The sequence below is a fragment of the Hemitrygon akajei genome, unplaced genomic scaffold, assembly GCF_048418815.1.
Source record: "Hemitrygon akajei unplaced genomic scaffold, sHemAka1.3 Scf000055, whole genome shotgun sequence".
Classification (NCBI taxonomy): domain Eukaryota; kingdom Metazoa; phylum Chordata; class Chondrichthyes; order Myliobatiformes; family Dasyatidae; genus Hemitrygon; species Hemitrygon akajei.
The window spans coordinates 3,567,638-3,592,670 of NW_027331941.1; the positions used below are offsets into that span (position 1 = coordinate 3,567,638).

Consider the following 25,033-nt stretch of genomic DNA (forward strand, 5'->3'; position numbering starts at 1 on the left):
AAAGCAACAGGAAAGTCATAGACTTGCAGTACCCATAAAACAACTCGCTGCTTTACGGTGTTAAAATTCGGTTGCATCGCTTTTTCCGACCTCTGTGCTCAAGCATCTTAGATCTCTGGGCACACATTCGAATATCTTTTGATTCCCATGAAAAGATGATCTCCTGTTGGGACACTGATCTTCGGCCCGCCCGTCTCCAGAACCACGAGATCCCAGCTCTCCAAAGGCGAGTTAAGCTTTTAGGCTATGGCATGTTGGGTTACGGCCAGTTGTGAAGACCGGAGAGCGGATCTCATTCCATCAAAGAACTGAAATCAGTCTGTAACTCCAGATCAACGTCTTCAAAATAACCCTGAAAATAATAAAAAAAAAGAGATTTTAAAGTTAGAAATGTTTCCGAAGATGCAAGAGAAGGAGTCGCCGTTTAGGGCCATCATGACTAAGCTCCACTCTCTTTAAGTATTTTGCATCCTTTTCACTTTTGGAGACTCTAGCAGTATGGTGGAAATTCCATGTGTCAGGGGTCAAAAGAATGTGAAAGTGTCATTGCTAGAGAGAAGGTTACGTCGAAATTGAAATTCCTGAACATGTATAAGGCATCTGGACCGAGGGTGCTGAAAGAACTGGTTGAAGAGTTTGAGGAGGAATCTTTTAGCAGCCACTAGATTGTAGAATGGTTCCAGGAGACTTCTAGTAATCTCAGAGGCCTTCAAGAAGGGAAAGCGGCAGAAGAAAGGAAATTACAGGCCAATTAGTCTGATCTCAGTGTTTGGGAAGATGCTGTCGATTGTTAAGAATGTGGTACCGAGAAATTTGAAGGCACGTGATAAAATATGCTGCAGTTAGCATGGCTTCCTCAAGGGGGAAAACTTGTATGACAAATCTGTTGGAATTCCTTGAGGAAATAACAAGCAGGATAGACAACAGTGAAATGGTTAAGGTTGTGCAATGGGAATTTCAGAAGTCCTTCGGGGAAGTGGCACACATGAGGCTGCATAACAATTCAACAGCCCATGGTAGGTGGAGAAGAAGGTATTTCTGTGGAGTCAGACAGACTACAAAATGACTTAGACAGATTAGGCGAATGGACAAAGAAGAGGCTGATATAATACAATATTTGAACTGTATAATCTTTCACTCTGGAGGAAGGAATAAACGAGAAGATTATTTTCTAAATTGAGAGAAAGTTCAAAAATATGAGGCTGAAATGGAAATGGTTCCTTGTACAGGATTCGTTAAAGGTTAATTTTCAGGCTAATCCTGTGGTGAGAAAAGGAAATGCGATGTTAACCTTCATTCCAAGACGAATACTATACTTATGCCAATGATGTGTTAATCTATTTGTCCATATTCGTCAATATTTCACTGACAATATATCTGCCTTTTCAGTGTTGTCTCTATAAATTCCTTGGGTGGTATATTAATATAGATCGACCACGATCAAGAGTTAACAAGTTATGCGTTACGTTACATGTCGCTGTTAAACAATTCACTTCTGTGACTTTTCTGTGTTATAAACCCTATAAGGTCACTTCTTATTCCCTTTTGCCCCAATGCCAAATGTCCCAGACGGCTCAAATTCCGGCATACTGTTTCGTTCTTCGTGATCCAGACATATGGTCTTAGATCTCCATACGTATCGCTAAATTCATTATGTGGTTGTTTAGAAATGCAGAAAAGTATCTAGGAAACATACATGAATTGCTGGAGGGACTCAGCAGGGCAGGCAGCATCTAAGGAAAAGAGTACAGTAGACGTTTCAGGCTGAGACCCCTCATCAGGACTGGGAAAATAAGGATAAGGAGTCATCAGATTCCCCCTTCTCAATCCCTGTATTTCATTCACTAATCATCTTCCCAGCTCTTTACTTCACCCCTTCTGCACGCCCTCGTGGTTACGTTGTCATCGTGTGGTTCTTCCTCCACTTCCCCACCTTCTAGCTCAGACTCCATCATTTTGTGTGTGTTGTTTGGATTTCCAGCATCTGCAGTTTTTTTCCTTGGTTGTTTTTGGAGAGTGTGTTGTGCTGAATTTTGTACAGTGTAACCATCGGTATATTTCGGTAATTAGATAAGACAGGCAAGCCTGTGAGAGCAAATTGCCTGATTCTGCCGTCCCAGAGTATTCAATTGTGAACCAATAGACAGAACACCAGAATCAATACCAGATAGATATGTAAAGGTCAGACTGTGCAGTCTAGTGGATTCTACTTCACAGTCTATTTTGTATTTGTGGGCGAATTGATTCCGCACTGGTATGTGATCAATAATGTTTGTGTCATTCTCTGTTTACAGAAAACACAGCAGAGGAAATGTGCAGAAGCACTTGGATTCCTGTTGCCGTCGTTATCTCATTCATTTTGGGAACAATTGCGGGATGTTTCATGTACACATATGGGCATACATACTGGCATAAGTGTATTCGGAACGGTTATGAACGTGCTGAAGGGGAAAATAGGCAGAATATCTTTGGAGAACAACGTGCAATTCCAGGTACACATGGTATAGACCATCTCTCGTTTAGAAAGAAACCTGTGTTTTCCTTCCCCCTTAATTGTGTATTCTTTCTTTATTTGGTTCTGATTTAATTTCAAAAAATAGATTCATTTCAGTACAGATATTGCAGTTAATCTCACCCTTTCATGTCCTTCATGAAGGTTCTGCTGAGAACATGGCAGAAGTTGCTATAAACATCACCCCTCCTGGAGAAGACGTCAGGCCGCCAGTACCTCCGGACAAATCAAGAGGCAAATCTACTACGAAGAAATCTAAAGATGGTGAGTGAGATGTACTCTGCACCAATTATACGAATCGTTTCTTCCACAAAAGAAAAAGAAATACTGATGATCACTTCAAAGTATGGCGATGAATATAGTATTAAAGAATAAATTGTACTTGAAAAGATAGGCAAGACCCTAAAGGTGGCGGAGTAGCCATGCGCATAAGAGAGAATTTGAACATGAGACTGCATATCATAGGAGATGAATTGAGACTTAGTGAAATATATCTGGGTGAGAACTGAAAGCGTGAAGAGAAAAGGAATAATATTCTGTGTATGTTATAGATCCCTTAATGCTGATCGAGAATTTAACGAACTCGATCAGAATATTAGATAATCAGGTTCTGAAGGTGGTGTTATGGTTATGGGAGAATTTTATTCCCCAAACATTCAGTGGAGAATGCAAGGGCTAATGGATTGCAGGTAAGTTAATTTATTCAGTTATTAAATGATTGTTGCTTTGACCCAGCATATTAATGCACCGACAAGGGGGAGGCCCGCTCAGATTGATATCCTGTAACTATCATGACAGAATGATCAGAAGGAAGTTGTTGACCCTATAGCAAAATGCAATCATATCATGTTTGGTCTCGAAATATTTTTGATGAATATATCAGTAAAAACCAAAGATATTACATTGATTTCAGAAAGGCAAATTTTGCATGGATGCGCTAAAAATTTCATAAGGTAAACTGGAAGGAACAGTTTGACGTTGAGTCAGTTGAGGAAAAATGGGGTCGATTTAAAGAGGTGACACATGAACTGCAGTAAATGTTTATTCCGAAGATCGGGAGAAGCAGTAAAAACAATAGATAAACAACGTGGAAGAATAAAGATGTAGGTAAAACAAATGAAGAGAAGAGAGCTACATAAAGAATACAGATAATGTGGCGACCCACTTCCCAGCGCACTCGAACCTTCTCACAAAGTGGCGCGCGCTGGCTTTGAGGCAGGTCCCAAAGCCAAGCCTAATTCACCAGCAAGAGGAAAAGCCCGCGCGCGGGAATACAGCATTCCTGCCCGGGGAGGGCGGGATCAGGAAGGCTTTAAAGCGAGGCCGCGAAGTTTGAATAAACCCCTTTTGCAACTGCAGCTCGCCGACTCCATGTCGTTATTGCAGCGCTGCCTGTAGCACACCGTTACAATAAAATAGTAATGGCGTTAACCAAAGGGTATATGAAACTATGTCAGCTATTGTCAAGATGGAAATCAAAACTGCCAAAGGACAGGTTGAGAATGATATTTCTCATTATGTTACGATTGACCCCAGGATATTTTTCAATACTTTAATAGTAAATTCTTTAATAATCAAGGAGGAAGTTAAGTGTATGACAATGATAATAGGGTATTAAATTATGCAAGAAGTACATAATGGATATTCTTACCTGCCATTTTGATAATGTATTCAGCTGCAAAATGATAGCTGTTTGCCAGTAAGTGTAGGGGAAAATAAGATTCTATAAAGTGACTTAGAGATCTTAGACAATAAGGTCCTGCTGAAGCCTAACAGGCTGAAAGTTAATAACTCTCCAGGGTAAAACAATATGTATCTAAGGGTGCTTAAAGAGGTTTGTGATTATATATACAAACCTATAGCATCTATTTTTCAGACAGTCAGTGAAGACTGCTGAAAGGACTGGAAATGGGCTAACATTATCTCGGTGTATGAGAAGGGTGACCTCGCTGACCCTGGTGACTACAGACCAGTAAGCTTAATGTGTATAGTATGAAACTCCATTATCCGAGGGCTGTGTAAGCCGTGGGAATACAAACTCCGGTCCCGTTAAATCCATACGATTGTGACGTCACTACCACCAAAGGCACTTTAAGAGTGAATACTCTGTAATTTGGGACCCTGTTACAACTTGGTGTCAGAAATAACAGACAGCACACTGCATATGATTACAAGAATTATATCTCCGAATGATAAATAAAGAAAAAGAAAACAAAAAGCAAACAGAAAAAGGCCCATTATAATTGAACCGTTAAATGCGAAGAGGTTGCTGCTCAACTCTTCTAAATGTCATTTTCACCTTTCCTCAGCAAATTTCTACAGCCTGCTCCATCGAATCACGGTCCCCACCGGATTGACTCCTACCACCAGTTCTCTCCAGCGCCTTCCCTCATTATCTCCCGCCGAACATAGACCACAGTTCACACCGGTGTCAGGCACACAAAACAATACCACCCCTGATTGGATTGCTCGCATACCAAAGCACCATTATCTCTAACCACACCCCAAACACTGCTTCTACAGAAATAGCATTCCACTAGCAGTGAAAACTTGACACTATCCCTCATCAAAAGTAGTCATGTCCTCATAGCTTTGAGAGAAATATAGACAATAGACAATAGGTTCAGAAGTAGGCCATTCACTGTGATTATGGCTGATCATCCACAATCAGTACCCCGTTCTTGCCTTCTCCCCATATCCCTTGAGTCTGCTATCTTTAAGAGTTATATCTAACTCTTTCATGAAACCATCCAGAGAATTAGCCTCCACTGCCTTCTGAGGCAGAGCATTCCACAGATCCATAACTGTCTGGGTGAAAAAAAGTTTTATCTCATTTCCGTTCTAAATGGCCTTTCACTTATTCTTAAACTGTGGCCTCTGGTTCAGGGCTCCCCCAACATCGGGAATATGTTTCCTGCCTCTAGCATGTCCAATCCCTTAATAATCATATATGTTTCAATCAGATTCCCTCTCGTCCTTCTAAATTCCAGTTTATACAAGCCTAGTAATTCCAATCTTTCAACATATGACAGTCCCGCCTTCCCGGGAATTAACATTGTGAACCTATGCTGCACTCCCTCAATAGCAAGAATGTCCTTCCTCAGATTTGGAGACCAAAACTGAACATAAAACTCCAGGTGGGGTCTCACCAGGGCCCCTGTACAACTGCAGAAGGACCTCTTTGCTCCTATACTCAGCTCCCCTTGTTATGAATGCCAACATGCCATTAGCTTTCTTCACTGCCTGCTGTACCTACATGTTTACTTTATCTACCCTTCCTGATTAATACAAGTTCTTACAGAAATTTCGTCACACCAGGACATCCGATCGAGGTGTAGCATATCTCACCAAGGGGACAGCTGCTACACATTTTCCCCAGGAGTGACATAGCCCAGGCTACGTGGAGGTTTCTTGACACTTTGAGACCTTCTTAACCAATTATTTAATACATCAGTTTCAGGCTCTTCCTGGGCTCTTTCTTGTCTGAATGGTGACGCCCCTCCCTGACATTACTCGTGCCTGTCGATAACTCTGGTCACCTTGTCGGTTGTCTGGTCTCGGCAACATGCCCAGTTACCTGAGAGTCCAGCCACCTGTCATTGTCTAAACGCAAACCTTCCTGTCTGTTGCTAGTACTTCCCATTACACCCGCCTCAACATGAGGAAGATTGGAGATATCTTCTTCAGTGATTGGGGAGTTTGCAAAGGGCAGCATATACCACCCCACCCCCCCATTTCTTCAGCCTCTGAGTCCTTAAGAAATTCAATGCTTAGCTTCAGTCCAGCCCTTTCCGCTGATTATCCGTCAGTCCTTTCATGTCGCTGCGGTGTCCCCTTATTAGGTGCAGTTTCCAGGTCAGGCTCTGGGTCAACACACTCCTCTTGCCCCAGAGTTAGAGGGTGGTGCAAATGGAGATTCTGGACAGGTCCATTCCCACCCTCTGCTGGCAGTAGGAAAACGGGTACTCTCGACAACATAGGGCATAGCAGCCCAGCGGTCATTAACATATGATTCGTAGGTAGCCCCAAGTTCTTTATGAGGACACGGTCTCCAGGCAACAGTTGAGAGAACCCAGTCCCTTGATCTTCCCTCCTCGTACTTCATTAATTCTGCCAAGTAGCCGAAAACTCGGCTAGTTCGTAAGCCTTTAATTCTTTCTAATACTAGACACATATTTCATATTAGTGTTCTGTGTAAAATCCTCGCCGCCAGTCCCAAAATCGAAATAGAAATGGACAAATATCAGATAACACGACGAATACCCGGGAGCTTCATTCTGTGTGCAGTTGTAGCAGTGGACCAGAAGCCCAGAATGTTGATTTCATTTGTTCTTGTTTACTTATCCCAAGGTTCTGATCATGTCTAGCAACGTCCGATTGAAAAGCTTGGGCTGGGGATCACATTAAGGAAGATAAGGCGTAGTCCCTACCTTCTCGAACCGAAGCATGCTTAGTAATGTACGTTAGAAATCCTGTCATAACCTCCTTTGGATTTGTCATCGCATCTAAAAATGATTTCTCGTGTTTGCATGTGCCCAGCGGAAGAAGCCAAAGGGTCCTGTGTCTGCAAAGTTCTCACTATGTCAGTGGCTGGATCTCTCAGATTCTCTACCAGTAGCTGTTTGTTTTTCACATTAACAGATCACTGCCAGTCATCCAGCATCTAAGAGGTTGGTTCTGCCACATTCTCATAATCCTCTTCCCGTTCGGGGATGCAAACCCCGAGAACATTCTGAGCCTATGATAACGAGGTCTCTCCCAATTTGGCACTTGGCCATTTATTGTCCAGGGATGTAAGGAGTGACACCAACTCAGAATTCTCACCTCTCGCTGGTGCACTCATTGAACACCCAAATCAGACCACTCCTTTATCTCACTCCACAGACACTGTCACAACAACAGTTTCTCTGGTTTCTCACTCTCTCGGGATTCCCTGGTCTCTGGGTCCTTTTGGGTTCTCAGGCCTCTCTGGATCCCCATGTCTCCCTGCCTCTCGAGTTCCTCCCGTCTCCCTCTCAAGTACCCCAGGTCTCTCGGGTCGTCCCTGGATCTCGAGTTTTCAGGTCTTCCTGTTATGTCAGGTACCAGCTATCGGGAAGGGGTTTAAGTAGTGACTTCTGCAAGCCTGTGCAGGGCATCAGACCATTGTGATCTGAGGTTTTTAGAGCACCTGAATTGGTTAATTGGTGCTTAACAACAGTTATTAATGGTTTCAGAATTCGTTGCGTTTTTCTCAAGTGATTCACTCTTTGTAATGCGGTTTCCTGGTACTTTCTGTTTAAGCTTGTTAAGTTTATTGTGATAGGCTCAGGGATTCTGTGAGTTTTATTGTCGAAGCAGATGCCCATTTAGCAGCAATCAGAGGGTCCCCATTTTCAGAATGAATTTCTTCACTGTGTCACTTTGTCAAACTTCCTCTTGGACAAGTCCCTCATCCGGGAATTCCAGCGGGCTTGGGCCTGTGGCGCCTCTGGGGCTGCGTCCAGAGAGAGAGGAGCCCTGTCACAACCATGGATACGGCGGCGCAGCAGATTGGGCAATGGCGCTCGTGAAAATGCATGTGTCACCTATTTATTATTTCATTGTGACAGTATTTAATACCATTCATTCCGTCGTAGACTTGGATGCAGCAATGTTTCGCTACTTGCTGGCACTCCACCTTGCTTGAAGCATTGGACTGCAGAGTCAACTGATTCTGAATTCCAGCGGTATTAGATGTATTAGATGTATAGATGTAGTTATTTTCAGCTGCAGTGTAGGCTTTGTTTTCCATTTTGAGAGTTTTCTTTAATGGCCCTGTTTGGCCTAGCATTTATAGTATTATTTATAACAGTTATTGTATTAATACACTATTTGTATTAAAGTCTGTGAACGATCGACCTCTGAACTTGAGCCATATATGAACCTTGTGTCACTTTAGAAAATCATTCTGTTGAGATCCAGTAGCAACAAGATTTTCCATATCTACCTGTACATTGAAATCCTCCATGACTATAGTAACACTGACAATTTGACATGCATTTTCTATCTCCCATTGCGGTTTTTAGACAACACCCTTTCTACTGTTAGGAGGTTTATATATAACTCTCATCAGTCTATTTTTACCCTTGCAGTATCTCAGGTCTATCCACAATGATTAGACACATTCTGATGTCACCTCTTTCTAATGATTTATTTCACTTTTGGTCAATAGAGCCACATCATCCCCTCTGTCTACTTGACGGTCATTTTGATACAGTATGTACAAGACGATCACCCATGATTTAATTTCTTTTTTTTTCAACAACAGTTCCCACTAGTCCCTTCTACAGAAAGGTTTTGGGGGGCTAGGTAGACAGCTGAAAAGCAGGACTTCAAGGGAAGTTGTCCCGGATTGCTAAGAGTGCCATGCGCCAGTGTGGGTAAGAATGGGATGATGTGGCAGCTGAATGTGTAGCCGAGGAAGTGGAGCTGGTGTTAGTAGACAGGAGTTAAAATTTCTGGACCATTGGGATCTGTTCTCGGGAAGGTACGGCCCTTAGAAAAGGGACAGGTTACACTTGAAGGAGAGGAGGTTCAAAATCCTTGTTGGGAATGTTTGCTCAAGATGTTCAGGAGGGTTAAGGTGATTTGGGAAGTGCTTGAGGAACTTCAAATGTTTCAAAGTATCAAAGGTACATTTAATGTCAGAGAAATGTATGCAATATAAATCCTGACCTGCTTTTTCTTCACAACATCCACGAAAACAGAGGAGTGCCACAGAGAATGAATGACAGTCAAATGTTAGAACCCCATAGTCCCTTTCAGCTCCACTCTCTCCAGCGCATGAGCGGCAGCAAGCAACACCCCTTTCCCCCTACCTGGAATAAAAAAGCATTGGTACCCAGACAGAGAACTGAAGTGTGCATCAAAGCAACAGGAAAGTAATAGACTTTCAGTACCCCAAAGACAACTCGCTAACCTTGTATTCCACTGAACATAGGGAGAAAGAGTTGTCTCTGTATCATAGCGACAGGGATACATGAAAAAAAACACAACAACAACAACTCGCTGGTTTATTGTGTTAAGATTCAGTTGCGTCGCTTTTTCCGACCTCTGTGTCCAAACATCTTAGGTCTCTGATCACACATTCAAATATCTTTCGATTCCCACGGAAAGATGATCTCCTGTCGGGACACCAATCTTTGGCTCGTCCGTCACCAGAGCCATGAGATCCCAGGCCTCCAAAGGCGTGCTAAGTTCTTAGGCCGCGTCCTTGGCATGTCGGGTAATGGCCAGTCTTGAAGCCTCGAGAGCGGATCTCATTCCTGCAAAGAAACAAAGACCGCGTGTAACTCCAGATCAACATCTTCAAAAGATAAAAATGTTTCCGAAGATATAAGAAAAGGATTCGCCGTTTAGCGCCATCATGACTAAGCTCCTCTCTCTTTAAGTATTTTGCATCCTTTTCACTTTTGGAGACTCTAGCAGTATGGTGGAAATTACAGGTGTCAGGGGTCAAAAGAATGTGAAGGTGTCATTGCTAGAGAGAAGGTTACAGGGAAACTGAAATGTCTGAACATGTATAAGGCACTTGGACCGAGGGTGCTGAAAGAATTGGTTGAAGAGTTTGTGGGGGAATCTTTCAGCAGCCAATAGATTGTGGAATGGTTCCAGGAGACTTCCAGTAATCTCAGAGACCTTCAATAAGGGAAAGCGGCAGAAGAGAGGATTAGATTAGAGAGAGAAGAGAGGCCAATTAGTCTGATCTCAGTATTTGGGAAGATGCTGTCGATTGTTAAGAATGCGGTATCGAGAAATTTGAAGGCACGTGATAAAATATGCTGCAGTTAGCATGGCTTCCACAAGGGAGAAAACTGGTATGACAAATCTGTTGGAATTCCTTGAAGAAAAAATGAGCAGGATTGATAACGGAGATCGGTTAAGGTTGTGCAATGGGAATTTCAGAGGTCCTTTAGGAAAATGGCACACATGAGGCTGCGTAACAATTCAACAGCCCATGGTACTTCGAGACAGATACCAGCAAGGCTAAAGCAGTGGCTGGTTGACAGGAGGCAATGAATGGGAATAAAGAAACCTGTTTTCTTTTCCTCCTCTGGTGTTCCACATTGGCCTCTGTTGGGATGGCTTCATTTTGCATCATATGTCAATGAGTTGGAGACGGAATTGATATCTGGGTGACCAAGTTGTTTTGGTGGTACTAAGATAGGTGGAGAAGAAGGTAGTTCTGTGGAGTCAGACAGACTACAAAATGACTTAGACAGATTAGGCGAATGGACAAAGAAGAGGCTGGTAGAATACAATATCGGAACTGTAGAATAATTCACTCTGGAGGAAGGAATAAATGAGATGACTATTTTCTAAATTGAGAGAAAGTTCCAAAAATTGAGGCTGAAATGGAAATGGTTCCTTGTACAGGATTCGTTAAAGGTTAATATTCAGGCTAATTCTGTGGTGAGAATAGCAAATGCGATGTTAGCCTTCTTTCCAAGACGAATACTATACATATGCGAACGATGTGTTAATCTATTTGTCCATATTCTTCAATATTTCACTGACAATATATTTGCCTTTTCAGTGTTGTCTCTGTAAATTCCTTGGGTGGTATATTAATATATATCGACCACGATCAAGAGTTAAAAAGTTAAGCGTTACGTTACATGTCACTATTAAACAATTCACTTCTGTGACTTTTCTGTGTTATACACCTCTATGAGGTCACTGCTTATTCCCTTTTGCCCAATTGCCTACTGTTGCAGATGGCTCAAACTTCCGCATACTGTTTTGTTCTTCGAGATCCAGACATATGGTCTTAGATCTCCGTACGTATCGTTAAATTCATTATGTGGTTGCTTGGAAATGTGGAAAATTATCTAGGAAACGTACATAAATTGCTGGAGGGACTCATCAGGGCAGGCAGCATCTACAGAAAAGAGTACAGTAGACGTTTCAGGATGAAAACCCTCATCAGGACTGGGGGAGAAAAAAGGATAAGGAGTCATCAGGTTCTCCATTCTCAATCCCTGTATTTCATTCACTCATCAACTTCCCAGCTCTTTACTTCACCACTTCCTAACGACGTCGCGGTTACGCTATCACCGTGTAGTTCTTCATCCCCTCCCCACCTCCCAGCTCTGACTGCATCGTTTTGTGTTTGTTTCTAGGATTTCTTGCACCTGCAGATTTTGTCTAAGATGTTTCTGGAGAGTGTGTTGTGCTCAATTCTGTACATGATAACCATCGGTGTATTTTGGTAATTAGATAAGACAGGGAAGCCTATGAGATCAAATTGCCTGAATCTGCCGTCCCAGACTATTCATAGAACATAGAATATAGAACAGTACATCACATTACAGGCCCTTTGGCCCACGATTTTGTTCCGACCCTCAAATCCTGCCTCCCATATAACCCCCCACCTTAAATTCCTCCAAATACCTGTCTAGTAGTTTCTTAAACTTCACTAGTGTATCTGCCTCCACCACTGTCTCAGGCAGTGCATTCCATGCACCAACCAATCTCTGAGTGAAAAACTTTCCTCTGATATCCCCCTTGAACTTCCCTCCCCTTACCTTTAAGGCATGTCCTCATGTACTGAGCAGTGGTGCACTGGGGAAGAGGCAATGGCTGTCCACTCTGTCTATTCCTCTTAATATCTTGTATACCTCTATCATGTCTCCTCTCATCCTCCTTCTCTTCAAAGAGTAAAGCCCTAGCTCCCGTAATCTCTGATCATAATCCATACTCTCTAAACCAGGCAGCATGCTGGTAAATCTCCTCTGTATCCTTTCCAATGCTTCCACATCCTTCCTATAGGGAGGCCACCAGAACTGGACACAGTACTCCATTCAGAGCCTAACCAGAGTTTTATAGAGCTGCATCATTACATCGCATCTCTTAAACTCTATCCCTCGATTTATGAAAGCTGACACTCCATAAGCTTTCTTACCTACCCTATCAACCAGTGAGGCAACTTTCAGGGATCTGTGGACATGTACCTCCAGATCCCTCTGCTCCTCCACACTGCCAAGTATCCTGCCATTTACTTTGTACTCTGCCTTGGAGTTTGTCCTTCCAAAGTGTACCACCTCACACTTCTCAGGGTTGAACTCCATCTGCCACTTCTCAGCCCACTGCTGCATCCTATCAATGTCTTTCTGCCATCTTCGACAATCCTCTACACTATGCACAACACCACCAATCTTTGTATCGTCTGCAAACTTGCCAACCCACCCTTCTACACCCACATACTTTTCGTTAATAAATATCACGAAAAGTAGAGGTCCCAGAACAGATCCTTGTGGGACACCACTAGTCACAACACTCCAATCCGAATGTACACACTCCACAACGAACCTCTGCTTTCTGCAGGCAAGCCAATTCTGAATCCACGTGGCCAAACTTCCCTGGATCCCATTCAATTATGAACAAATAGATAGAAGACCAGAATCAATATTATATAAATATGTAAAAGACAGACTGTGTAGTCTAGTGGATCCTACTTCTCACGCTATTTTGCATTTGTGGGTGAATTGCCTCCTCTGGTATGAGATCAACAATGTCTGTGTCAAGATATCAAAGATATCTGGGTGAGATTTTAAACAAAAAGAAGCAAGAAGAAGAAAGGAATAATATTCGGTGTATGTTATAGACCCCTTAATGCTGATCGAGTTCTTAACAAACTCGATCAGAATATTTGATAATCAAGTTCTGAAGGTGGTGTTATTGTTATGGGTGAATTTTATTACCCAAATATTCAGTGGGGAATGCAAGGGCGCATGGATTGCAGGAAAGTGAATTTATTCAGTTATTAAATGATTGTTGCTTTGACCCAGCGTATTAATGCACCGACAAGGGGGAGGCCCGTTCAGATTGATATCCTGTAACTATCAGGACAGAATGATCAGATGTGGAAAATGGGATCATATCATGTTTGGTCTTGAACTATTTTTTGATGAATATATCAGTAAAAACTAAAGATATTACATTGATTTCAGAAAGGCAAATTTTGCACAGATACGCTAAAATTTTCAGAAGGTAAACTGGAAGGAACAGTTTGACGTTGAGTCAGTTGAGGAAAAATGGGGTCGATTTAAAGAGGTAATACATGAACTGCAGGAAATTTTTATTCCGCAGATCGGGAGAAGCAGATAAAAACAATAGATCAACTGCATGGAAGAATAAAGATGCAGATAAAACAATTGAAGAATAGGGAGCTACATAAAGAATACAGATAAAATAGTAACGACGTTAACCAGAGGGTATATGAAGCTATGACAGCTATTGTCAAGATGGAAATCCAAACTGCCGAAGGACAGGTTGAGAATGATATTACTCATTATGTTACGATTGAGCCCAGGATATTTTTCAATACTTTAATAGTAATTTTTTTAATAGTCAAGGAGGAAGTTCAGTGAATGGCTTTAATAATAGAGTATTAAATTATGCAAAAAGTACATAATAGATATTCTTACTTTATATTTCTGATAAAGTATTCAGCTGCAAAATGATAGCAGTTTGCCAGTAAGTGTAGGCAAAAATAAGATTCTGTAAAGTGACTTAGAGATCTTAGAAAGTGAGGTCCTGCTGAAGCTGAAAAGCCTGACATGTAATAAATCTCCAGAGACAGAGAACAGATATCTAAGGGTGCTTAACGATGTCTGTGATTATATATATAAACCTATAACATGTTGTTTTTTCAAAAAGTCGGAGAAGAATGTTGAATCCTGTAAGGACTGGAAGTGGGCTAACATTATCCCACTGTATAAGAAGGGTGACCTCACTGACCCTGGTAACTACAGACCAGTAAGCTTAACGTGTATCGTATGATTATATACTTTCCGAGGGCGGTATACCTCAAGGGAATACGAACTCTCGTCCCATCAAATTTGTGAATTTGGGATGTCACTCCAACCCAAACCAGGTTAAGTGTGAATGCTGTGTAATTAGTGATCCAGTTACAACTCGGTGCCGGGAAATAGCAGACAACACACTGCATAAGATTACAGGAATTATATTTATGAATGCTACCTTAACTAAAGAAAAAGCAAAAAGAAAACAAGAAAGGGCCAATTATAAATAAACAGTTAATTGCGCACAGGTTGCTGCTCTACTCTTCTGAATGTTATATACACCGTTTCTCAGCAGATTTCTACAGCTTGTTCCATTGAATCACGGTCCCCACTGGTTTGAATACTACCACCGGTTCTCTCCACCGCCTTCCCTCATCTCATCATCTCCCGCCGAACAAAGACCAGGTTCACACCCGTATCAGGCACACAGATAGAAAATACCGCTCCCCTGATTGGATGGCTCGCATACCAAAACATCCGTTAGCTCGAATCATACCCTCAACAGTGCTTCTACACAAATATCATTCTGCTAGCGGTGACAACTTTACACTGTCTCCCATCAACAATAGTCATGCCCCATGGCTTTGAGAGAAATTATCACCCCTTCCTGAATAATGCAAGTTCTTACAGAAATGTCGTGACACCAGGACCTCAGATCGAGGTGTAAATGGCACTGATGTATCTCACCAAGGGGACAGGTGCTACACTCTGTTTCAACTGGAGTGACGTAGCCAAGCCTATCTGGAAGTTTCTTAACTCTTTGAGACATTCTTACTCAATTATTTAAATTTTCAATTTCAGACACTACCTGGGCTCTTTCTTGTCTGAATGGGGAGGACCCTCCCTGGCATTACTCGTGCTTCTCGATAACTCAGGTTACCTTTACATTTCGCCGGGCTCGGCAACATGCCCAGTCTGAGAGTCCATCCACCCATCATTGTCTAACCGCAAACCTCTCTACCCGTTGCTAGTTCTGCCCCTTCCACCCGCCTCAGTGTGAGCAGGACTGGAGATATCCTCCTCAGTGATTGGGGAGTTTGCAAAAGGCAGCATCTACCACACCCCCATTTGCTCATCCTCTGAGTCTGTATGAAATTCACTGCTTAGCTTTCGTCCAGCCCTTTCCGCTGATAGTCAGTTCTTTCATGTCGGCGCAGACTCCTCTTATGAGGTGTAGGGTCCAGGTCAGGTTCTGGGTCAAAACGCTCCTCTTGCCCCAGAGTTAGAAAGTGGTTCGAATGGAGTTTCTTGTCAGGTCCATTCCCATCCTCTGGTGTCAGTTGGAAAACGGGTATGTTTCACATCTGACTCTCGACAACATAGGGTGTAGCAGACCAGCGGTCATCCAACATATGCTTCACAGGTAGCCCCAAATTCTTTAAGACGACATGGTCTCCTGGCATCAGTTGGGAGAATCCAACCTCCTCTTATTTCATTGATTCTGCTAGGTAGCTGAAAACTCGGCTCGTTTGTAAGCCTGTGCAACTTCCTTCTTAGATTTGATACATACTTCATGTTAGTGTTCTGTGTAAAATCTTCGCTGCCAATCCAAAATAGAGAGTAACGGGCAAACTCGCTTCACAGCCAAACATCAGATAATACGAGGAATGCCCGATAGCTTCTTTCTGTTTGCAGTTGTAGCAGTAGACCAGATGCCCAAAATGTCGATTTTATTTTTTCATGTTTACCTATCTCAAGGTTCCAATCATGTCTAGAGATGTCTGGGTGAACCGCTTGGGCTGGGGATCACCTTAAGGGCGATAAGACGCAGTCCTCACCTTCTTGAATCGAAGCATGCTGAGCAACCTGTGTCATAAATCCCGTCATAAGCTCCATTGGGCTTGTCGTCGCACCCAAAAACAATTTCTAGTGTTTGCATGTGCCTCGCGGAAGAAGCCAAAGGGTCTCGTGTCTTCAAAGATCTCTCTACGTCAGCAGCCGGGTCTCTCAGACTCCCTACCAGTCGCTGTTTGTTTTCCACGTTATCAGTGCACTGCCAGTCATCCAGCATTGAGAGGTCGATTCTGCCAATGGCTCATAATCCTCTTCCACTTCGGGGGTGTTAAACCCGAGAGCATTCTGAGCCTATGATAACTAGGACTCTCCAGATTGGCACGGCCATTTATTGTCCAGGGATGTAAGGAGTGATACCAACTCAGTATTCTCACCCCTCCCGGTGTGCTCATTGAACACTCAAATCAGACGACTCTTTTACATCGCTCCACAGACAATGCCACAACACTGATTCTCCTGTCTCTCGGTCTGTCGGTATTTCCTGGTCTCTGGGACTTTTGGGGTTCTCAGGTCACTCAGTCTCTCTGGATCCTCAAGTCTCCCTGTCTCTCGACATCCTCACGTTTCTCTCTCAAGTATCCCAGGTCTCTCGGGTCATCCCTGGATCTCAGGTTTTCAGGAATTCCTGGTCCGTCAAGTGCCTGCTATCGGGAGCGGATTCCAGTCGTGATTTCTGCAAGCCTGTGCAGGGCATCAGCGCACTTGGCTTTGAGTTTTTTAGAGCACCTGAATTGGTTTATTGGTGCTTAACAACATTTATTAATGGTTTAAGAGTTCATTGTGTTTTTCTCGAGCGATTCGCTCTTTGTAATGCAGTTTCCTGGTGCTTTCTGTTTAAGCTTGTTAAGTTTAATTTGATAGGCTAAGGGATTCGATTATTTTTATTGTTGAAGCAGATGCCCATTTAGCTCCAATCGGAGGGTCCTCATTTTCAGAATGATCCATCTCACGGTGTTACTTGTTCGAGCTATCTATGTTAAAACGCTTGTCTCTGTCTCCATGTGGAGGCCTTTTGCTCTGATATTGGCAGTGCACACCGTAGCAATCATCTACCAGCATCTCTGAAGAACATCTTGGGCAAGTCCCTCATTGGGGACTTCTAGCGGACATAGGTTTGTGGTGCCCCTGGGGCTGCGCTTAGAGAGAGGGGTCCTGTCACAACCACGGATTCGGCAGCGCAGTAGATTCGGCAATGGCATGTGTCAGCTACTTATTATTTCGTTGTAATAGTATTTAATTCCATTCATTCCATTGTAGTGTTTGTCGGGACTTGGGCACAGCAACGTTTTGCTGTTTGCTTGCATTCCGCCTTGCCTGAAAAATTGGATACTAGCGTCAAATGACTTTGAAGTCTAGCGGTATTCGTTTTATTCTTAGTTCTTCTTCACAGTCGCAGTGTCGGCTTCGTTTTCCATTTGAGAGTTTTAGTTAACAGATGCATTTGGCACAGCAATTATAGGATTCTTTTTCCTTTAACGCTGTTCGTATTAAAGTCTGTGAACTATCGACCTGCTTCAGTGTCAGTCACTCCGCACTTGGGCCATATCTGAACCTGGTGACAGAAAGAAAACAAATCAGTTTTAACGTCTCCACCCTCACTTAAAAGTATCTCGAAATCCGATACGGCACCCTTATACACTCGCCTCCACCAGGAAAGTATGTACAGCCCACATACCCCACCCCCAGCTCTTACGGGGCTGCAATCGTATCAGGCAGATCAGCGCTAGTGTGATCTAAAACAAAGTCTTTGCCCCCCATTTTATCAAACGCCTGCTCCATGGTGGTAACTGTTCCCAATACTTTAACGATACCCTGAGTCCAAACAAGCAATTCACTGGGGCTACGAATGTTCACCCCGTTTAATACGCACGCATTCATTACTGGTTAAACCGTACTTTTGCATGACTGCCGAACTTCAGCAGCTTCCATAAACACGTATCTTAATCACTTCATTGAACAATAGTTTAACCCAGGTTTAAATACACAACCCACTGCATCAATACTCAGGACAATCACACAACATCCAAAGAAACCATTCCCGGACGATCTCCGCAACGAGATCCTGCCTTCCTTGCGGTGGCTATGTCTAGCGAGTACATACCCCAGTCCCGCCAAATTCATGAGTTGAGACGTCTCTACCACCTAACCCCCAGTTTCTATGAATGCTGCGTAATTTGCTACCCTGTTGCAACTCAGGAAATAATAGCCATTACACTGCACAAGATTAAAGGAATTTTATAATATGAACGTTAACTTAACTAAAGGGTTAGTAAAGGAAATAAATTAACAGAAACACATAAAGGGCTCATTCTAATTAAACAGACAAATGTGCCCAAGTTTGAACTCAACTCTGCCAAAAGCCATATTCACTGATCCTCAGCAGACTTACGCAGATTGCACCATCGACTCACACTCCCCACCAGTCCAATCCTAACACTGGTTCCCTCCTGAGTGTTCTCCCTCTGTCTCCCGACGAACGAATACCCAGTTCACACCGGTGTTAGGCACACTGATAAAATCCCCACTCCCCTGATTGGATGGCGCGCATTCCCAAGAACTTGTTCTCTCTAACCGTAATCCAAGCACCCCTTTGCAGAAAGACCACTGCGTTAGTGGTGAAACGTTCAGGAGGCGCTATCCGTAGGTAATATCGTGGAAACATTAGTGAAGAATGGGATGGAAAATTCGTTGATCAGAACAGACATGTTTAGAAAGCCAGCATCGGTTCAGGGAAGGGAAATTACGTTTTAGTAAAATGCTGGATTTCTCTGAAGAGGCCACTAAAATCTATAATAACAATAAAGCGGTATATATCATTCATTTGTACTTTCAGAAATCCTTCGATAAGGTAACCCAGAGAAGTTGATGATGAAATTTCAGAATGTTTGGATTGATAGTAAAGTGTGCAAATGGGTGCAGAATTGGCGCGACAGAGTACAACAAGTACTCTGAGGGGGTCGTTTTCACACCTAGAAGATGCCTAAAGTGCGGTTTCAGAGGGTTCTGTTTTGGTGCCGCTGCCGGTTTTAATTTTCTTTAATGATATAGATAAGGACATAACAATTAAACTAGTAAAGTCTGCTTAAGACACAAGTGTAGGGAGATGGGTTGATAACATGCAGGCAGCAGTATCAAGGCAGATAGACTCAAACAAAATCGAGATGTGGGCAGATAAATGGCAGATAAATTTTATATAGTAAATGTTAGACATTACAAAAAGAAAGCAGGAATATTAGATTTAAATATACAAAGGGGTGTGTGGCTGAAGTTAGAAAGTGCAAAGTATTGGAAGGATTTCGACGTTCTCATATATTCATTACTATCAACATCCAGACAACGCACAGAAGTGATTCGGAAGGGTAATAAAATTTTGCGCTACGCAATGAATTCAGTGGAGTTCCAATCCAGAGATATCATTCTTAAGCGGTATAATCCGCTTGTGAGGCCACGCCTTGAGTACTGTGCACAATTTTGGTGTCCGTATTTTGTGAGGGATCTGAAAACACTGCACTGTTCAAAGAGGGCGATGAAACTCATTCCAGCTCTGCAGGGTTTGAGCAGTGAAATAATTAAATCGTTTTAGTCTAAGTGTACGTAGAATAAGTGGAGACATGATGGATGTATTCAAATTCATTCAGGATATAAGTAAAGTGGATGGCAGCTGTTACTTAAAAATTAACCCATCAACGGGAAACAGGGCTACAGGTGGAGATTAGTTAAGGAGACATTTCAAAGTAACATCAGAGAGCATTTATTTACACAGCGGTTAATAGACACATAGAAAAATCTACCTAGTTGTGTAGTTGAGAGTAGTACCTTCGGGACTTTGAATCGAAATTCCATAGATATTTCAACACACTGTATGAATCCAAATTTGGCAAGCTTTGCTGAGCAGAATAGCTTGCTCTTGTGAAATACTTTCTAATGTACTTCAAACGTACTTGTGCTTCCAAGATAGCCAGATAGATTAAAAAGAAAATAGACCCATGCATACGGTTGATATTGTCTTAACGCATATATGTCAAACTCAAGGCCCGCGGGCCAAATCCGGCCCGCGCTGGAATTATCTTTGGCCCGCGAGATAATATCTAATTACTATTAAAGCTGGCCCCAGTAATCGAAGCGCCTATGGCGTATGATATGGCTAATGCTGAGTTTATTCAGGTACCAGGTTTTCAGGGTTTTTAGTGTTTATTCGGCAGTCTTGCTCGGCAGTCTTCTTCATAAGAAACGGAATTTGTAAAGTGAAACACTTTGTAGTTATAGCAGAGACTGAGACACATGAGAGCAGGCTGAAAAAACGGAGGCAACGAAAGCTGCGTTCACACGCGTCCGAGTGATCCGGCCCGCATGAAGCTGCATTTTGCTCAATCCGGCCTGTGACCTAAAATGAGTTTGACACCCCTGTCTTAACGAGTAGATTAAATTGATCGGTTTTTTTTTTTTTGCTAATCAAGCACAACATTCATTATGTGTCTTGGTGGCTTCGAAGTTTTGATTCCTGGCAGTGGAACCAGTGTATCTGTGTATCTCTTGTGTGAGTGTATAGCGATATGTATATGCCGTATATGTCTGTGCACTGTGGAATCTATATACTGTGTGTGAGTCTGCGTAAATAACGTAGTGTATATATTGAATATGTATGTGTACTGCATATACTGTACTTTATATACTGCTAATGAGTGTGTATGTATATTGATGTGTATATACTGCATGCATGCTGAGTGTAAGTCATTCCAGTATTTTGTGACCTGTAACGAGAACAAGAATTGAAGTAGAAAGATCAGGGAGCTGTCAATGGCTTGGGAAATGTTGGTCTCATGCCAGGGAAGCTTCTCAGTGATAATGACAAACTTGCACTGTTTGGCTGTACGGCCGAAAAAGCTTGAAGGTTATGCCTGTCTGCCAAGGGATAAAATGCAATTATTGTGCCTTCTATATTGGCCTCCTGCTCTCTTTTATTGTCTCTAGATATCAATGGTAAACCGATCCAGAATGTGGATTGCTGCTTGGAAAACAATTTTCTTTCAAATACTATTGAACAGGGAGAAACATGAACACAATATCTGCTAATAAAGAAATAATTTGATCCCTCAATATTATACGTAAGATGGAGAAAATTCAATAGCATGAAAAAGCATCAGCGAACCAAGGGTAATGGAATACGTATTGTACGTGATGGAAAAAGAATAAAAAGGGATAAGATTAGAACTCAAATCAGGTTACACTTTACAGAAAATGTCCAGTAATAAAAAGCTACTGTCCTACTAATAAAATAGAGAAATTAGTCAGTGGATGACGAAACAACCAATGGATTAATATAGTGAAAAGAAGCAGATTTTCCACTTTGTTGGGAAATCAGATTGATTGAAACGGTATGAGGACGCTAAACTTTGACGAGCCTCAATTTACAATGGCATTTAGTTCAGAGTAAGGTCATTTACTAACAGTCAGGCATTGCATTAATATGTCTTTTTGGCACATTGACAGAAGATGCTCCTTATAAAATTAGACAAGAACTGGCACAATATACCGATCTGCACCTGTACAGAGTTATGGAAATCTACCATGAAAAATTGGAATCGGCAATTGAAGGCGTCGTACAGGACATTAATGAGTCACTCATCAGTACCGGGGGGATATCAAAAATATACTCTGAGGTATGGAATATATCTTTTGGTGAGTTATATCTAAGCAGATGTATCATGCTTTGTGAAGTAGTCATACATTTTGCCCATACAACGATATGGCTACTAATCCTTTTTGTATTGCTAGTATAACATAAAAATTATGGTCCTTGGTTTGAAGTTGAAATTTGAAGCGGGCATTTTTGGTGCCCTGCTCTTTAGACTCTACCTGCTAGAAGTTGGACTGCCAGATGATCAGAACGAAAAGCACTCTTGATGGTCGTGTAGCCGTGGTCAGGTGTTGGGGCCACTGGTGCTGCATGTATTGCCCTGATGGTTTATTCAAGCAAGCCCACTTGTATTCCACGGCCAGGATAAGAAATGGATCAGAGTAGGCTGTTTCTACTCTTGGCAATCTGCCTGTTACGTTCTTTACACTGTTGTCAGGATTATGTTGAATAACTTAGACTGCCAGCAGAGTTGTTGACATTAATTAGTTGACGCTTCTGTTTGAGAAAACGAAAGTACCTCAAGACCATTACATCTAGGCACCACAATGAGATTAGGGTGAAGTATACACCTCTTCTACTTGACCTCCATGAAATTGTAGGGCAACTTTATTTTCCCTGGGAATTGAGACCCTCTCTGGCGGGAGCTACTGGTCCAGATTGTCGGGGATGAGCCATATTTCTATGAAAGCGAGAGCTCGGCAATCCTTGTAATGGAGATCATGATAGGGTGTAGATTATTTATGGCGTGAACAGCGAAGAATTCAGTGAAATGCGATGATTGTGTTAACACCCACTACACCCGAGGATATGCTGGAGCAGTCGGTAAGTGTCAGCACATATTCCTACGCAAACCTTATACGAAGCTGAGAAACTTGGCCGATGCTGGAAATCATTCAAAACCCAGACTGGGAGGAACACATCAAGAGGCAGCAAGTGGGATCTGATAGGTGCGAACAGTAGAACCTGGAAGAAAGGGAAAACAGAGGAGCACCAGACGGAGTTGGTGGACAGGTAAGAAGTTATGACGAGAGAAGAAACTGGAATGGGTCATGGTGAAGGAGAGAAGGGGAGTAATTAACAGAGAAACCGATATTCGTGTCATCAGGTTGGAGGCTGCCCAGATCGAATATAATTCTAAGTGCGGCTTTAGTCTGAGTGTGGCCTTATCGTTGCATTACAGAAAGTCATGGACTGATATGTTTGAATGGGAGTGGGAAATAGAATTGAGACGGACGGTGTTGCTCGACGAAGTGGTATCCCAGAACACATCGATATACAAGGGGAACAGTAGTTACAATAGATGATACAAATGATCATCTACCTGTATACCTTTATATACAGAACTGTATATAACTGTATATATACAGTTATATATATATATATATATATATATATATATATATATATATATGTTACAGTAGAACTGTAACTACTGTTCCCCTTGTAGCCGATGTTCCCCTTGTATATCGATATATACAAGCGGAACATCGGCTACAAGGGGAACAGTAGTTACAGTAGATGATACAAATGATTGGCTGCCTCACCTGAAATAACTGTTTTAGCATTGAATAGTAGTGAGGGGGAGGTGGAGGCGCAAGTGTGCCACTTGTCATGCGTGCAAAGATAAGGGCCAGGAGGGAGTTTAGTGGGGATGAATGAGTGGACAGGGGTGTTGCATGGGAATGTGTGTGTGTGTGTGTGTGTGTGTGTGTGTGTGTGTGTGTGTGTGTGTGTGTGTGTGTGTGTGTGTGTGTGTGTGTGTGTGTGTGTGTGTGTGTGTGTGGAGGGGGTGGTGTGCCGTGGTGATGGTCAGATGTGCTTGGTTGCAGTGTCCAGTTGGAGATGTTGAAAGTTATGGAACTTTACGTTACGGAGAATTAAGTGCCATCATTGCGGTGTCGCAATGCCTGGCAGGACATCACAGAGCAGAACTAAGCAGAACACAATACACAACAAAGGAACAACAGTAAATCAACTACCCACCCCCCCCCCCCCCCCATTTCCAGGCACATACACCATTTGCTAAACCTCGGGCAGTCCATATTCCTCTGCTCCCAGAGCACTTGGATCCAGAGTTAGATTTGAATGCGGAGATGCTGTCTGTGAGCCTTCGACTTCAACAATGGACTTGCATAGATTCGTAGGTACAGGCTACCAGCCAACGAACCTTGACTTTGATGTCAATGAAGGTTGTTGCCTCCATCGGCATTTGAATATGTGACAGTGGATTGCCCATGTCCATATTGCCTTTATTTTGAAGGACGCAGATCCAGATCCTATATTGTTTTGTACCAGGCTCCCCTTAATATCCGATTTACATAAGTACTAATATTACCACAGATAAAGCTAATGAAATGACGCTTCAAAACACATCATCTTTGCCTTTTCAGGAAATAAGAAAGCTGACCAGAAGAAACCAAGGGCTTGATGCTTCGCGACTACTTTTGAAATCAGTACTTCACGGAGACTTTCAGGATTGTAGATTGTTTTGGGATATACTTAGCAGAACTCAAGCAAACCCGCAAAATCTGCTTGCTTTGTTGAAGCAGGATGTTGAGGAAGGTAAGTTTCTGAGGCAAAAATACACATGCAGCTACATAAATCTGCCGCATGCAAGATCATTAAAGAAAAAATAGTTTAGCACCCAAAACCAAGGGCACAATCCAACATATTAGTTAGATCGGGTTTTTTTAAATATCGACATTCAGAAGTAAAAGAAAATATAGTTTAAGGGAATGCATGTATCGAATATAATGAGCTAGTTATCACGCCATTCGTCAGTTCATAAGACGGCACATTTCAAAACAGGATTGAATACTACAGAAGTATTGCATCACAACTGCATAGGAAATGGAAATATAATTGAAATGTCAGCATGTTCGTTCGATGATCCAGAAAAAAAAATCAAATATTGCAATGAGCTTTTCTGCACAAATTCACTAATTGCAGTATCGGAGTGCACACAGGATTGCGGCCAGGCGACCTCTCACTGGAAATTCCGGCAGATACATCTAGCGATGACAAAATCAACTTATTGATACATAACGTTGCTTCATTGCAATGTTTCATGCTAATAATTAATGATTTAAAAAAATTCATTATATGGTATATGCGTTACGAACATGTATTTAATCCAATTTTAATGGATGGTGATATTAATTCATGTCCATAGTTAAGGACAGTTATTATTATTTATTATCAGTCTGTAATAAGCCTTTATTTAGTGTGCAATTGAGTATGTCTACGCTGCAACAAAAAAAG

The 25,033-nt window shown here is 42.3% G+C and overlaps 1 protein-coding gene across 1 annotated transcript in view; it reads left to right on the forward strand.

Annotated features, from left to right (window-relative positions):
• LOC140721455 (NACHT, LRR and PYD domains-containing protein 13-like) overlaps positions 1 to 25,033 on the forward strand; it is a 52,533-nt gene that overhangs the window by 21,974 nt on the left and 5,526 nt on the right. Inside the window, exons 6-9 of the mRNA XM_073036274.1 lie at positions 2,295 to 2,492; positions 2,657 to 2,776; positions 21,625 to 21,794; positions 24,163 to 24,334. Coding sequence (XP_072892375.1) covers positions 2,295 to 2,492; positions 2,657 to 2,776; positions 21,625 to 21,794; positions 24,163 to 24,334 — 660 coding nt within the window. The remainder of the gene's footprint in view (positions 1 to 2,294; positions 2,493 to 2,656; positions 2,777 to 21,624; positions 21,795 to 24,162; positions 24,335 to 25,033) is intronic.